The following is a 14,837-nucleotide window of genomic DNA, read 5'->3' as shown; positions in this document are numbered from 1 at the left end:
GTCACAGTTTACATGGAGTTCAGTGGGTAAGGAGTTGGGCTGCCGATAAATACACCCTGGGTTCGATTCCCGGTCACACTATCTGTCTCTCCGCAGACAAGAGTTTGCATTGTTCCAGTCAACCCAGCTGTCAAAGGACACCAGCCTCAGCCGCACTGCAGAAACACCAAATCTTACCAAATTATAGGGTTAAGTGCACTTGATTTTGGTGCAGAAGGTTCGTGGTTCAAACCTTATCCCTGTCCATTCTCCATGTAATGTGGAGTTGCTTCATGATGGGCATCCAGCATAAATTTTGTGCCAAATCAACATCCAGATCCACCTCAGATCTGCTGTGGCGACCCCGAGTGAAAACAAAGGAGCAGCCGAGGGACTTATTTAACAACTTAATGGGTTTAGTTTACCGTCACGTTATCGAATTACTTGAAAAAGTATTAAAAATCATTCCTTCTTGAGCCATTTCTGAAATGAAGAAAGCTCTTTTTGACTCACCACAGAATTTTCAAGATGCTGGTTATTGGTAAAAGTTGCAATAATACTCCTACTACGAGTAAAATAAACCTGAAATGAGTTTTATTTCAAGAAACCATAAGTAAATTTTCAGTTGTTCCATTGGCAGATTAAAAAAGAAACTTGTTTCTAGTTAAAAATGCCTTGTAAGCAGGTAACTGAAGTAGGCGGACCAGTGGGATAAGGAGTTGGGTGACCCGTATGTAGACCCTGGTTTGATTCCTAATCTCGTTTGTGTCCTTGGACAGGACACTTTATCTGATTGTCTCAGTCCACACAGCTGTAAATGGACACTGGACTCGACTGGGGAAGTAACCAGTGACAGAATCGTACTCGGAGACTCTTCTATGTCACACTGTGGACTCTGGGGATAAGCGTAGCAGCTTGTACGCTCTCTGTGTTGTGTGTTGACTCCTCCCACTCACTCCCCTCGGGATGCGAACTCACGATCTCCGGCACGGGAGGCGGCTATTCTGAGCAGTTGGCCAAAACCCAGACTCTGTCCTGAGTGCTCAGAGTATCCTTTGGCTGTCGGAGGAGTGAGGCCTATTGACAACCACATGTACAGCGACCCCTGCTGGCCTCTGTCACATAAAGCCCTGGTCCCACCAAATAATGAAGGATTAATAATGAGCCATGCAGCATGTTTTTTTTTTGCTACGAGAGGATTTATTCAACTATCGTGGGAGAATTGAGGCTCTTAGAGGCAGAATATATTCGGTTAACGAGGCTCATCTCTGAGTGCGGCGCTAATTTCAAGATGTTCAACATTTAGCAACAGCATGGTCAGTTTGTGTGCGAGTTACTACGAGGATTATAGAGGCATGTTTGTGGTGAGGACGAGGCTGCTAAAAGCCCATTATCTGAGCACCGGGCAGCTACGAGGACTGTTTTGGAGCGGCTCCACCCTCTTGCACACAATCCCACCTACTTTGTGCGCGAGACACTGTATATAAAATAATTATTTTGTAGCGGATTAATCCTTTTCTGTCAGTTTGGATGTTGAAAACACCTGGAATCACAGAGAACTGCTTCATCTGGACCTTTTTTGTCCCTCTCTCTCCTGCTCCATGAAGTGGAGAATATATTTAGGAACAGCTTAAAAGGTAACTATTTTATTATTGTAATAGTTTGGTAAAACAGTTGCATGTTCATTCCTTCTTTATGAGCTGCTGCAAAAGTATGTTTATGATTTAACATCTTGTTATAATGGATCAGATGAGCTGCGCACTGACGCAATGACTCGCACTCAAAATGACCATTTACGCAAAATGCCAGCTCAAAAAAAGTGATTTTGCAGACAATAACACCTGAACACAAAGTTAAAAGTGGGATCACAGTGTCAAATGTGTTTAAAACCGTGGATGGAAAGGAAGCCAGCAAGAAGGAGCGCAGAGGCAACTGTCCAAGAACGCAGAATGGCAGCACGCGCAAAAGAGTGATTCCCCCCCCCCGTCAATAACGGACAAACACAAACTTAAAAGTTGGATCACGGTGTCAAATGTGTGTTTACAGCCACGGAAGAAATGATGCCAGTGAGAAGGAGAGCACAGGTGACTGTCCAAGAAGGCAGAACGCGCACAAAGGAGCGATTTCACAGACATTAATGGATGAACACAAAGTTAAAAGTTGGATCATGGTGTCAAAATGCCTGTTAAGCCACAGAAGAAATAAATCCAGTGACAGAAAGCGCTGAGGGGACTGTCCAGGAACCCATGGTTCGGTTCTTGCCCGTCTGGTGCATTTAGTGACTCTTTGAACAGTAGCCTGGTGCACGGCGCACACCCGCCGGACTGTACTGGGGCGTATATTTTTGACTACATTTAAAAAATGTGACAACAGCTTGAATGGATGCTGTGAATTGAAAACCCACACTAAAAGGGACCAAGTGTGGGAGGGCTGGAGGTTTGGACCAAATTCATGCCAAACGTGCACTAACGTCATGTTAACATGGTACTACATGGATCATATGCTGCAACACGGGGCTCAAATGTCAGTCGTGGCTCACTAGAGGCTGATACCTGGCACATGTGAGGTACAGAGAGGCACATAGAGTAGTTTAGGATCAGTATTAGTATCAGCACCAATGGACCTCAGGGTCTACACTATATAGCTGGGCAGATATGTGAAACAGGTGGGCATTTTATGGTAAAAACACCCAAATTTGCAGACATTGTCTGATACATAGTATAAAAAGATATGCCAAGCTATATATATACTCAACAAAAATATAAACGCAACACTTTTGGTTTTGCTCCCATTTTGTATGAGATGAACTCAAAGATCTAAAACTTTTTCCACATACACAATATCACCATTTTCCTCAAATATTGTTCACAAACCAGTCTAAATCTGTGATAGTGAGCACTTCTCCTTTGCTGAGCTAATCCATCCCACCTCACAGGTGTGCCATATCAAGATGCTGATTAGACACCATGATTAGTGCACAGGTGTGCCTTAGACTGTCCACAATAAAAGGCCACTCTGAAAGGTGCCGTTTTGTTTTATTGGGGGGGGATACCAGTCAGTATCTGGTGTGACCACCATTTGCCTCATGCAGTGCAACACATCTCCTTCTCATAAAGTTGATCAGGTTGTCAATTGTGGCCTGTGGAATGTTGGTCCACTTCTCTTCAATGGCTGTGCGAAGTTGCTGGATATTGGCAGGAACTGGTACATGCTGTCATATACGCCGGTCCAGAGCATCCCAAACATGCTCAATGGGTGACATGTCCGGTGAGTATGCCGGCCATGCAAGAACTGGGACATTTTCAGCTTCCAAGAATTGTGTACAGATCCTTGCAACATGGGGCCGTGCATTATCCTGCTGCAACATGAGGTGATGTTCTTGGATGTATGGCACAACAATGGGCCTCAGGATCTCGTCACGGTATCTCTGTGCATTCAAAATGCCATCAATAAAATGCACCTGGTGTTCTTCGTCCATAACAGACGCCTGCCCATACCATAACCCCACCGCCACCATGGGCCACTCGATCCACAACATTGACATCAGAAAACCGCTCACCCACACGACGCCACACATGCTGTCTGCCATCTGCCCTGGACAGTGGGAACCGGGATTCATCCGTGAAGAGAACACCTCTCCAACGTGCCAAATGCCAGCAAATGTGAGCATTTGCCCACTCAAGTCGGTTACGACGACGAACTGGAGTCAGGTCGAGACCCAGATGAGGACGATGAGCATGCAGATGAGCTTCCCTGAGACGGTTTCTGACAGTTTGTGCAGAAATTCTTTGGTTTTGCAAACCGATTGTTTCAGCAGCTGTCAGAGTGGCTGGTCTCAGACGATCTTGGAGGTGAACATGCTGGATGTGGAGGTCCTGGGCTGGTGTGGTTACACGTGGTCTGCGGTTGTGAGGCTGGTTGGATGTACTGCCAAATTCTCTGAAACGCCTTTGGAGACGGCTTATGGTAGAGAAATGAACATTCAATACACGAGCAACAGCTCTGGTTGACATTCCTGCTGTCAGCATGCCAATTGCACGCTCCCTCAAATCTTGCGACATCTGTGGCATTGTGCTGTGTGATAAAACTGAACCTTTCAGAGTGGCCTTTTATTGTGGGCAGTCTAAGGCACACCTGTGCACTAATCATGGTGTCTAATCAGCATCTTGATATGGCACACCTGTGAGGTGGGATGGATTATCTCAGCAAAGGAGAAGTGCTCACTATCACAGATTTAGACTGGTTTGTGAACAATATTTGAGGGAAATGGTGATATTGTGTATGTGGAAAAAGTTTTAGATCTTTGAGTTCATCTCATACAAAATGGGAGCAAAACCAAAAGTGTTGCGTTTATATTTTTGTTGAGTGTATATGTATGTATGTATGTATGTATATGTATGTATGTGTGTGTGTGTGTGTGTAATTGTGGTCAGAATGGATTCAGCTTGGAAGAAAACGACTTCATTTGTGCCTGTTTAACATCTACCGCTATAAGCAACAGAATTGTCGAGGTTGTGTTCCAAGGTTCTTGAAATGAAGCAATGTCTCCACCTGGGGGTCATTCACCATTGATGCAGGTACAATAGAATTAATGCAGTTACAATAAAATTTTGCTAAGAGCACTGGTGTAGTAATTATGACAAAGCATTTTGAAGATATTCTGTGACGGCATGGTGGCCATCTTGGATTTTGCTATTTAATATCCTCTCGGGAGAAATTGAGTGCAGCAATGCCATGTATTTTTTTTGTATGTATATCACAACGTGTGCAATATTTGGTGCTTTTACTATAAAACACACATTTTTGTTTTCTTAAATGGTGAATGTATTTCAACCACAATTACAGTAAATAAAAAATTAAATTATATCAAAGTATGTGCAAAATTTGGTGGTTTTACCATTTAAAATGCATTTAAAGTGATATTTTACACACAGTATGTACCCGACTCTAGAACCTAACCTCTCTCTTCTTTTGGGGACATAAACATCACTGTGATGTGTTTTTTTTTTAATGTTCTGTGGTGGAGTCTCCTATCGAAGTCGAGCATAAAATGTCTTTTGGTACATGATTCTAAAATAATACAGGTCTGGATTGTTGACGTTTCTTTTATTTGCTGCTCATTCTCAACATCCTGTAGGCCGGCGAGCTTTACGGCCTCGGTCGGCGGTGGAGCCGGTTGGTTATATCCTCAGCACATAAATGAGGTTTTGAAATATAGTTTTTGGTGAAAGTGCGGCAGAAAATACCTCACTTCTTCCTACACAAAATACTTTAGAATCAGCCAGCTCTTGAGGTTGTGATGGTTCCTTTTCTGGGAGTTTAACAGCCATGATGGCCGTCCAATTCATTAAGTCAAGCAGTGTAGCTGGAGCTGGTTCCAGTCCAGAACCTTTCCTCCTGCCAGCATGTTCCTTTGTGGTCTTTGGGTGGATTTCAACAGTGATGCAAGTGTACAGTCTCAGACTCTGGTTTTAAGTTTGTTTCCTCTGTTTTGTGTTGCTGGGTCATTGAGGCAGACTGACTTGATAATGTCTCTCGTTTCCACCGAGTGGACAAATGGCCAGCTTGTTTTCAAGACACTCACTATATTGAAAACGGAGGAATTCTCAGGCCAGTTATATATAAAATGTCTATATAGAAGATTGGGCACTATTACATCTCACATATACATCTAATGTCATTTGGTATATAAACCCTCAAAAATTCAAACCAGTCTCCACTGTGGTTTCAAGTCTGAAACCTTGTGAAACCCGACTCAAACCTCATTTGTTCACTCGCCACAAAGAGGAGGAAAAACCCATGAGAAATATGGTCGAAACCAGAGATATTAACCGTTCCATTAGTTGTTGCTTGTATTTTGTTCATTTTTTTGGTGTCCAATTTTAGTTTTGTGTGTCACTTTTTTGCAGCGTGAATGCGCCTAGTGATGCTTTCTGAGCTCTCGAGTCTCACTCATTCAGAGTCTCACGCTTAAAAGTGGTCCTGTCAGGTCTCATGCATTCGGAGTGAGACTCAACCTGTCACGCTCTCATGCTAATGTGTGACATTATGAAACATTTCACCGCTATGACCTGCAAGACGAGATTTGGTGCAAAATAACTCTTGATCTCCCATAATGCATTGCAGCAGCGATCAATAGTGCCTCTGCTTTAAAAACAGCGTGTACATGCAAATCTTTCCTTTTTTTTTTTTTTTTATAAAGTGAAAAGACACTTATTTATGGAGTTAAATTTTGCATTAATGCCTGTAAATACACAGAGGGTGATCTACAGAACGTCTTTTATTTGCACACGTTTTGCGATCCACAAACACAAATTTCCCCGTTTGTAACTTGTGTGTTGTTCTTCTTAAAAATATGTATTTGTAAATGTCATTTTTGTCATTTATTAAAAAAAGGCATTTGCAAAACTGAAAATTCTGTTTGTGAAATGTGATTCAGCACAACGAATAGCAACCAACGATCACACGTTGGTCGATATTCACACTCCCATCCAGTAGATTGCAGTGTTCTATGCATTTTGATGGGGGGGGGGGGGGGGGGGGGGGGGGTGACAGGAGACTCATTTCCCATAATGTTTTTTGTCGTGTATGTTGGTTAATGCTCAAACCTTCAGAATTGGCGCATTACTTTAAAAGATATGTGCAATATTTTCACTTTGTAAAAATGACAGGGTTGCCATTAATGTTGATAAACTGTCCGGAATTAGTTTTATTTATAAATGAAACCATGAGTGAAAAGTACTTTGTGTTTGATCTTTTGTGTCACTGTCTGTGTTGTATGTTAAAAATAAATGGCACTTTTTTTTTCTTTTTTTTGGTAGCAGCAGGCAGGGTGCATATAGACAAAAGCTCTGGCTCTTTGTTTGTGGTCAGCTTTGAATTTACTTAGAAGTCCCTGCGGTGTTTAAACTCGAAACTGGCTTATCAGTAACTGACAGTGTACCGAGTCAATACTGAAGGTTAGCAGTTAGCTGTAACTTCAGCCATTTTGTGGTTTATCAGCTTAGCATTATAAAAGTTAGCAGAGTTGCAGTTACCTCTCAGTAGGAGGGGTCTGGTTAGGTTTAAAACTCCAGCTTTTGTTGGCTTCTGGTTTATTCTTCTCTACAAGAGTCAGACAGAAGTCAGACTTCCAGAGCAAGAATTTTAGCTGAGGAAGCTTCTGCGATTTCAAGCGAAAAGTCTTCGCGTCAAGCAACCCAGTTCAGCCGAAGATTCAAGCTTCTCTACTATGGAAACCACCTGGACAACTGAGAGCCTACACACAGAAACAGTTATTGAAGATAACTTTTCAGTTAGCTGTGCCTGTCACTGGTGCTAAGTAATGCAAACTCTTAGAACACGTGCATTTCATTAACTGTTCTTCTTAACTGCACTTCTTGATCACACATCCACTTCCACAGCACTCAGTAGTCAAAAATAACAGTGAGTCTTTTGTCACACGTTGTCCGTACGCAGTCTGCAGCGCAATATTCAGTCTGGTTTTGCGGTCTGAGCCACTTTTGCTGTTGTGGTGGATAAGACGCTCGTAGTTGTGCTTCAACGTTTTATGCCCCGCATGGCGCTTGCGCCACAAGGCATATGGGATCCGGGTTGTCCGTCTGTCTGTCTGTCCGTAATTTGTTCGCCACAACGTAGTTTGGCACCTATTGCTTGCAGAAACTTCATATTTGGTGGGTACATGCCTTGGAGGCGTACTTTGCATGGGTTCGAAGGCCAGTGACCTTGACCTACTTTTCAAGGTCACCAGTGGTCACAACTGTCAAATCCTTCACCTGAAATTTGTTCGCCGCAATGTACCTTGGCACCTCTTACTTGCAAAAACTTCATATTTGGTGGGTACATGGATTGGAGGAGTAATACGCATGGGTTTGAAGGCCGCTGACCTTGACCTACTTTTCAAAGTCACCAATGGTCACAACTGTCCAATCCTTCGCCGCAACGTAGCTCGGCACCTATTGCTCGCAGAAACTACATATTTGGTGGGTACGTGCCTTGGAGGAGTAATACGCATGGGTTTGAAGGCCGGTGACCTTGACCTACTTTTAAAAAATTAACAATCGTTGCATTTGTTCGAAGGCTACTGACTTTTTATGGTCACTATTAGCCACATCCTCTAAATAAATGTCAATCTTCAACTTTTCCACTGTGCATCCCAGTTTACATCAAACACATGAGGGTTCAACCAAATACCTACCCCACACATGTACATATTCCTGCACTTTACATGGAAAATAATACTGCACGCTGGGCATTTCGTGACGAATGTCCCTAGTTTATAGGCAGTTTCGCATCATGTTTAAATTGTGCGGGTATGCACGTGCGCGGACGTAGATTCTCATTGCTCCTGGAGGGTTCAGATCTTTGCTGAACCTCACGTGTTGCCTGTACCTTCTCGTCAGTAGGTCACTCTGCTGTCCGTTCCATTAATTTCTTCTGCTTTGTTTTTGAAATGCTGCTCAATGGTGGTGTTAATTTTTTTTTTTCGGGTCTTTGGGGGGGCTCAACCAGGGCCTCTCAGAATGAAGTACCACAGAGCAGTGTCTTATTTAGCCCCCCAAAAAAGGGGCAGCCCCTGCAGTGGAGACATGCACAAAGGCATTGAACCTCCTAAAATGACGCACAAAACAAGCCGAATGATTGACAGCTGTGGTGGTTTAAACTAGCAGTGATGGTAGCGCCAGGCCGTGTGAGATGCTACGGTCCATTATGTTTTAAAGTGGTTTAACTTTGCAGTCATGACTGTTAACGCGCGTGCACAGTGTGTGCAGGATTGTCTGTCTGTAGCTTCCATGACGTTAAATGGTTGGTTTTTATTTGACACAGTGCGTATCCTCCACGAGAAGCGTGAGAAACATCTTCCCTGAGAACTAAGACGTATCCAGTCTTTGTTTTAGGTCAGTTTCTCTTAAGTTCTTGCAGCTGCTCCACATCTGCAGCAGGTTTTGAGTATATTTCTTGTTACATGGGAAACAAGGTATCAGTAGATGCAGTAGATTCTCACAAATCCAACAAGACCAAGCATTCATGATGTGCACACTCTTAAGGCTATGAAATTGGGCTATTAGTAAAAAAAGTAGAAAAGGTGGTGTTCACAATAATAGTAGTGTGGCATTCAGTCAGTGAGTTTGTCAATTTTGTGGAACAAACAGGTGTGAATCAGGTGTCCCCTATTTAAGGATGAAGCCAGCACCTGTTGAACATGCTTTTCTCTTTGAAAGCCTGAGGAAAATGGGACGTTCAAGACATTGTTCAGAAGAACAGCGTAGTTTGATTAAAAAGTTGATTGGAGAAGGGAAAACTTATACGCAGGTGCAAAACAATTATAGGCTGTTCATCTACAATGATCTCCAGTGCTTTAAAATGGACAAAAAAAAAAAAAAAAACCAGAGACACGTGGAAGAAAACAGAAAACCATCAAAATGGATAGAGGAATAACCAGAATGGCAAAGGCTCACCCATTGATCAGCTCCAGGATGATCAAAGACAGTCTGGAGTTACCTGTAAGTGCTGTGACAGTTAGAAGACGCCTGTGTGAAGCTAATTTATTTGCAAGAATCCCCCGCAAAGTCCCTCTGTTAAATAAGACGTGCAGAAGAGGTTACAATTTGCCAAAGAACACATCAACTGGCCTAAAGAGAAATGGAGGAATATTTTGTGGACTGATGAGTAAAATTGTTCTTTTTGGGTCCAAGGGCCGCAGACAGTTTGTGAGATGACCCCCAAACTCTGAATTCAAGCCACAGTTCACAGTGAAGACAGTGAAGCATGGTGGTGCAAGCATCATGATATGGGCATGTTTCTCCTACTATGGTGTTGGGCCTATATATCACATACCAGGTATCATGGATCAGTTTGGATATGTCAAAATACTTGAAGAGGTCATGTTGCCTTATGCTGAAGAGGACATGCCCTTGAAATGGGTGTTTCAACAAGACAATGACCCCAAGCACACTAGTACATAAACCTCGCAGATGTGAAGAAATCATGAAAAACTGTGGTTATACAACTAAATACTATTTTAGTGATTCACAGGATAAAAAAAAAAAAAAAAAAAAAAAGCAGTTTGAACATAATAGTTTTGAGTTTGTAGCATCAACAGCAGATGCTACTATTATTGTGAACACCCCCTTTTCTACTTTTTTTTACTAATAGCCCAATTTCATAGCCTTAAGAGTGTGCATATCATGAATGCTTGGTCTTGTTGGATTTGTGAGAATCTACTGGTACCTTGTTTCCCATGTAACAATAAGAAATATACTCAAAACCTGGATTAATCTTTTTAGTCACATAGCACTACTATTATTCTGAACACTACTGTATGTAAACTTCATGAGTCTATCAGTCTAGTCCACCAGACAGAAACCTGTTTGTGTTGCGAGTTGTACTTCCGTTGTCTTGCAGCAATTCGTAATCAGTTTGTGTGTTTGCATCGGATGCACTACTCAACTATTGCATTTGCTGTAGTTTGTGTTCCGTGTTTGTAAGCGTTTTATCAATTTGTAGGATGTCTTGTTTTTTTTTTTATGCACCTACCTGTTCAGTTGTTTTTCAGCTTTTTTGTTCCCCTGCATTTGCTAGTGTCTTAACTTGGAAGTATTGTGGTCTCTCTCAGCCACCATACCTTTACGATCAGTGGTGATTTGGTCTTCAATTGATCTTTTTTCTACATTGAACAAAGCAATGCGTAGCACAACACTCATTGCTAGTTTCCAACCTAGGCAACTGTCATTGTCACTCATTGCCCACATTGTTGCATTCGTAAATTCACCAATATTCTTTTCTGCACTGACGGGGGTGCGCAATCAGGTGTATTGCTTTTGTTAGGCGGTGTAACGCAATTGTACCCCAGACACATAACTATCACTTGTTCTATTTGTACCCACAATGAAACTGAGTTGAAAGCCGTTAAACAAAAATAAACACTAATTGAAAAATCCAAAGCTTCACCGCAGGGAGCATTGGTGTCACATTTTGTACAGTTCTGCCAACTCGCCAGAAAACCTCTCACTTGAATCTTAAGTCTGAAGTAGCTTGAGTACAAGTTGCTTCTGCACTTGTTCTTAATAGAAACTGGATTTCAATGTTTAACTACATTATGACTATAGGACCGAGTGACTTGGCTCAGGTGGGGTTTGAACATTAGACTTCTCACTGTTGAGACCAGGTCAGCCCAAGGGATATCCCCACTAGTCAAGCTAGTAGGAACATATTTCAACCTGGACTTCACATTGCCACATATCTGTGAACCATTTTTGACCTCATCTCAAGGTCATAGGTGCCTGTAACTGATGGAACTATATGATCAATGGCCAAATCCTAGCAATGACACCGGTTGTAACCAAGTGACAAATCTTGTTGTGGCTCTGGTGGGATTCAAATACAAGAAGCTTCGCTCTGGAGAACACTACCAGGTCAGCCCAAGGGTAATTGCCACTTGCCAAGCTAGCAGGAATGTATTTCAAGCTGGCTTTCACCTTTGCTAGATGTGCTTCAAAAAAATGTTTTTCTCCTTTCTAATTCCAGAACCACGACCACGGCTGCATTGCCTGTCGCATCATCTACCGCTCAGATGAGTTCCATCCACCTATCCTGCCACCACGGGCTGACCTGACCGTTGGTCTGTATGGACAGTGGGTGAGCCAGCGCTGCGAAGTTCGTCCTGAGGTTCTCTTCCTCACCCGTCACTTCATCTTCCTCGATAACAACCACACATGGGAGGGTCACTACTACCACTACTCTGACCCTGTGTGTAAACACCCCACCTTCACCATTTATGCCCGAGGTCGCTACAGCCGAGGGCTTCACTCCACGCGTGTCATGGGTGGGACAGAGTTTGTCTTCAAAGGTAAGTGGTTTAGATTTTATTTCTATCATGATGATTTTCTTAAGTGTGTACATTTTAAGAGCCTAGACATTGATCTGAGGACTGGATGTGAAGGGCTGTAGCTGGCCCACAGCCCTCAAGTTTAACACTCTTTAAGGAGAGACATTTGATCTTCTCTTCTGCAGTGAACCAAATGCGAGTGACACCCATGGACTTGGCCACCACATCCCTCCTCAATGTCTTCAACGGTAATGAGTGTGGAGCGGAGGGGTCCTGGCAGGTCGGGGTGGAGCAGGATGTCACCCTGACCAACGGCTGCATGGCGCTGGGCATCAGACTTCCCCACACAGAGTATGAGCTCTTCCGCATGGAGCAGGACGCCCACGGCCGCTACCTTCTGTACAACGGCCAACGTCCTAGTGACAGCTCCAGTCCGGACCTGCCTGAGAAGCGGGCCACGTCCTACCAGATGCCTCTAGTTCGGTGTGCAGCGAACAGCCAGTCGCCCGAATACAGCCGAGGTGACAACAACAAGCGGCCTCTGCGGCTCTACAATGACTGCACGTGCTGGCACCGAGGCAGCCCCAGACATGCCTTGGTGGCTCTTGCCGTGTTAATTATGCTCCTGCTTTTCTGCTGGCAAAGCTAGAGTGCAGGGTGGAGACTTGTTTTCCTACACAGAAACAAAAAGGGCCACAGTTTGGATTTTAAATGAACAGTGCAGACAGGAAGAAAGCTTGTCAAAATAACAGACGGCAAACTTTACTTTTTCTCCCTTACTCGTGCGGAGAAAGAAGGCAAACACTGGTTTTGTTGACCTGAAATTCTTCCCAACTACCAAAAAAAAAACAAAAAAAAAAAAAACAACCCTGCTGCACCTCAGTAACTGCACTTTACAGTGGATCCGAAGACCACAAATATAGAAAGTCTGGAATGTTTGTCTCCACAAAGACCTGATGGTATGTTTTATACAACTATAGTTACCTCTTAATACTGGGTAAAGGAAACGCTGTAGAAGCATTTTTCAACAATCAATTCTAACAACCGTGTCAGATATATTTGTTGGTTGGCATCAATATACAATAAAAGGAAACTCAAACTACTAACTCAAATCCTGATTTGTTACTTTACAGAAATGTTCCACTCAGTCTGTTGCACAAAGATCTTGCTGTCAATATTTTCTCTGTATTCCGTTCAAACTGTTTCTCCTGCAGCAACACCAAATCCATTCATAGCAGTCAAACAAATCTCAAGCCACCAAGAAAGACGTGAGTGTAATGTTAATTTAAAACATAGCAAATGCAGAAAGTCAATCTTCAAAATGCTAACATTCAGAAAGATTTGCAGTAGTTTTAAAAGCACCACTGTCAGTATGTGGGGGACGGTGGGGGGGTATTTTAGGGTAGTCGTATATTGAGGAAACATTTTTACAGCTGGAGTGAGAATTATTCAAGAGGGTGCAAGTGTTTCTCCTTGGACACCATAGCATTTAGTGGATGAGTTGAGGAGTGGGGCACTGGTCCATCAAAGGTTACTTCCCCAGCCAAGCCCAGTACTACCCACTTACATCTGGGTAGACTGGGACAATGCAAATTGTTTTGTTCAAGAACAGGCACAAACTGGGCATCACATCCATATCTACATATTCCACTGTGCCACCTGCTCTACCAATCAAGATGGCAAGAAGTCATGTAAATAACCCAGTTTATATCTTGTGCTCAGAATACACTAAACTGCTAACCGCTTTGTTCGGTACAGAACGCTGAAAACATGAATGAGCTCTGGCACATCGTGATCCAATTATGTAAGCTGCACGGTAGGGGTGGGGTCAAATTATGTGCAGTGTACAAATGACGTTAAGACTGTTCCACCACAATTTCAAGAAATAGAATACATTTCACTGAAGCACATTCAGATCAAGACAGACAAGTGGAATCAGTCGTGCCATGAATGTGCAACTACTACACTACAGACACATCCTGTGATGGCAATAAATGAACTCCCCAAGCATGGATGTGTGCTGTTTTTTTTTTTTTTTGACCAAACAGTAACCACAAGCCTTTGCTAACTACAGGACTTAAAAAAAAAAAAAAAAAAGTATTCTGTTGGTTTCCATAGGCCTGTATCACAATGCACAACTTGATATGTCTCAATAAATGGGAAAATTGATTACGTTCACAGAACCATATGGTTCCGAGAGTGTGACAACCAACCAACATCAATCAAATGGAATTCACTGGTTCAGGAACAAAGCTGGAGACTGAACTTTAGGGGAAAATCTTTGGCTTTAGGTGTGTTACAGATCAGTTTCAGATGTCCAAATTCTGGACCGGTGACGACCTCTACTTACTGATCCATCCATACAGCTTTTCTAAAGGTCTGCTGCTCACACATGTGCTCCCCACATTTTTCTGGAATCTCAGGTGGGTGGGACAAAGATGTAAAAAAAAAAAAAAGTAGGGAAATATAGACGCAATTAAGTGGTTCAAAATACATCTTCTGCAGCCAATACACTCCTACCCAATAATAAAATCAGGCGTTTGGCAACTTGAGACAAGTCAATTCTTGAGAACCTGATTCAGTTGTGTGCAGAATTAGATTTAATAAAAAAATAAATAAATAAAATAACCTTTGATGAGCACAATTCTAAAATATGGTAAACGAACTGCATTTATAAAGCACTTTACAATAATGCCTCGCATTCATCCAAACACACCGATGTCAGGGTGCTGCCATGCAAGACACTCACTACACCCCGGGAGCAACTAGGGAGTTAAGTACTTCGCCCAAGGGTCCACAGTGATTTTCCAACCAGACTGGGGTTTGAACCGAGGATCCTCTGGTCTGAAGCCCAATGCTTCAACCACTGGACCATAACCTCCCCATTTACTCTTAAATATAATAGCAAATAGCGATACATTAAGTGCGCTTTAAAAAAATAATACATGGCTAATTTTTTAAATATTACCCAAGAAAGTGATGTTGTTCCTTAGCATCTGAAAACTTGGAGGAATATTAAAAGAAATGCAAT

At 42.7% G+C, this 14,837-nt stretch overlaps 1 protein-coding gene across 2 annotated transcripts in view; it reads left to right on the top strand.

Moving 5' to 3' along the window:
* The window catches only part of LOC117522221 (protein APCDD1-like), a 31,794-nt gene extending 18,000 nt beyond the window's left edge, over positions 1-13,794 (top strand). The window contains exons 4-6 of one of the 2 annotated variants that reach the window (XM_034183614.1): positions 11,506-11,827; positions 11,992-12,454; positions 12,495-13,794. In XM_034183614.1, coding sequence (XP_034039505.1) covers positions 11,506-11,827; positions 11,992-12,454; position 12,495 — 786 coding nt within the window. In that variant the 3' untranslated portion in view covers positions 12,496-13,794. Of the gene's footprint in view, positions 1-11,505; positions 11,828-11,991 lie in introns of both variants that reach the window. The other variant, XM_034183613.1, reaches the window with a different exon arrangement.
* Positions 13,795-14,837: the final 1,043 nt, after the last annotated feature.

Source organism: Thalassophryne amazonica, chromosome 12 (genome assembly GCF_902500255.1).
Source record: "Thalassophryne amazonica chromosome 12, fThaAma1.1, whole genome shotgun sequence".
Taxonomy (NCBI): Eukaryota; Metazoa; Chordata; class Actinopteri; order Batrachoidiformes; family Batrachoididae; genus Thalassophryne; species Thalassophryne amazonica.
This window is presented reverse-complemented; position numbering and strand designations above follow the sequence as displayed.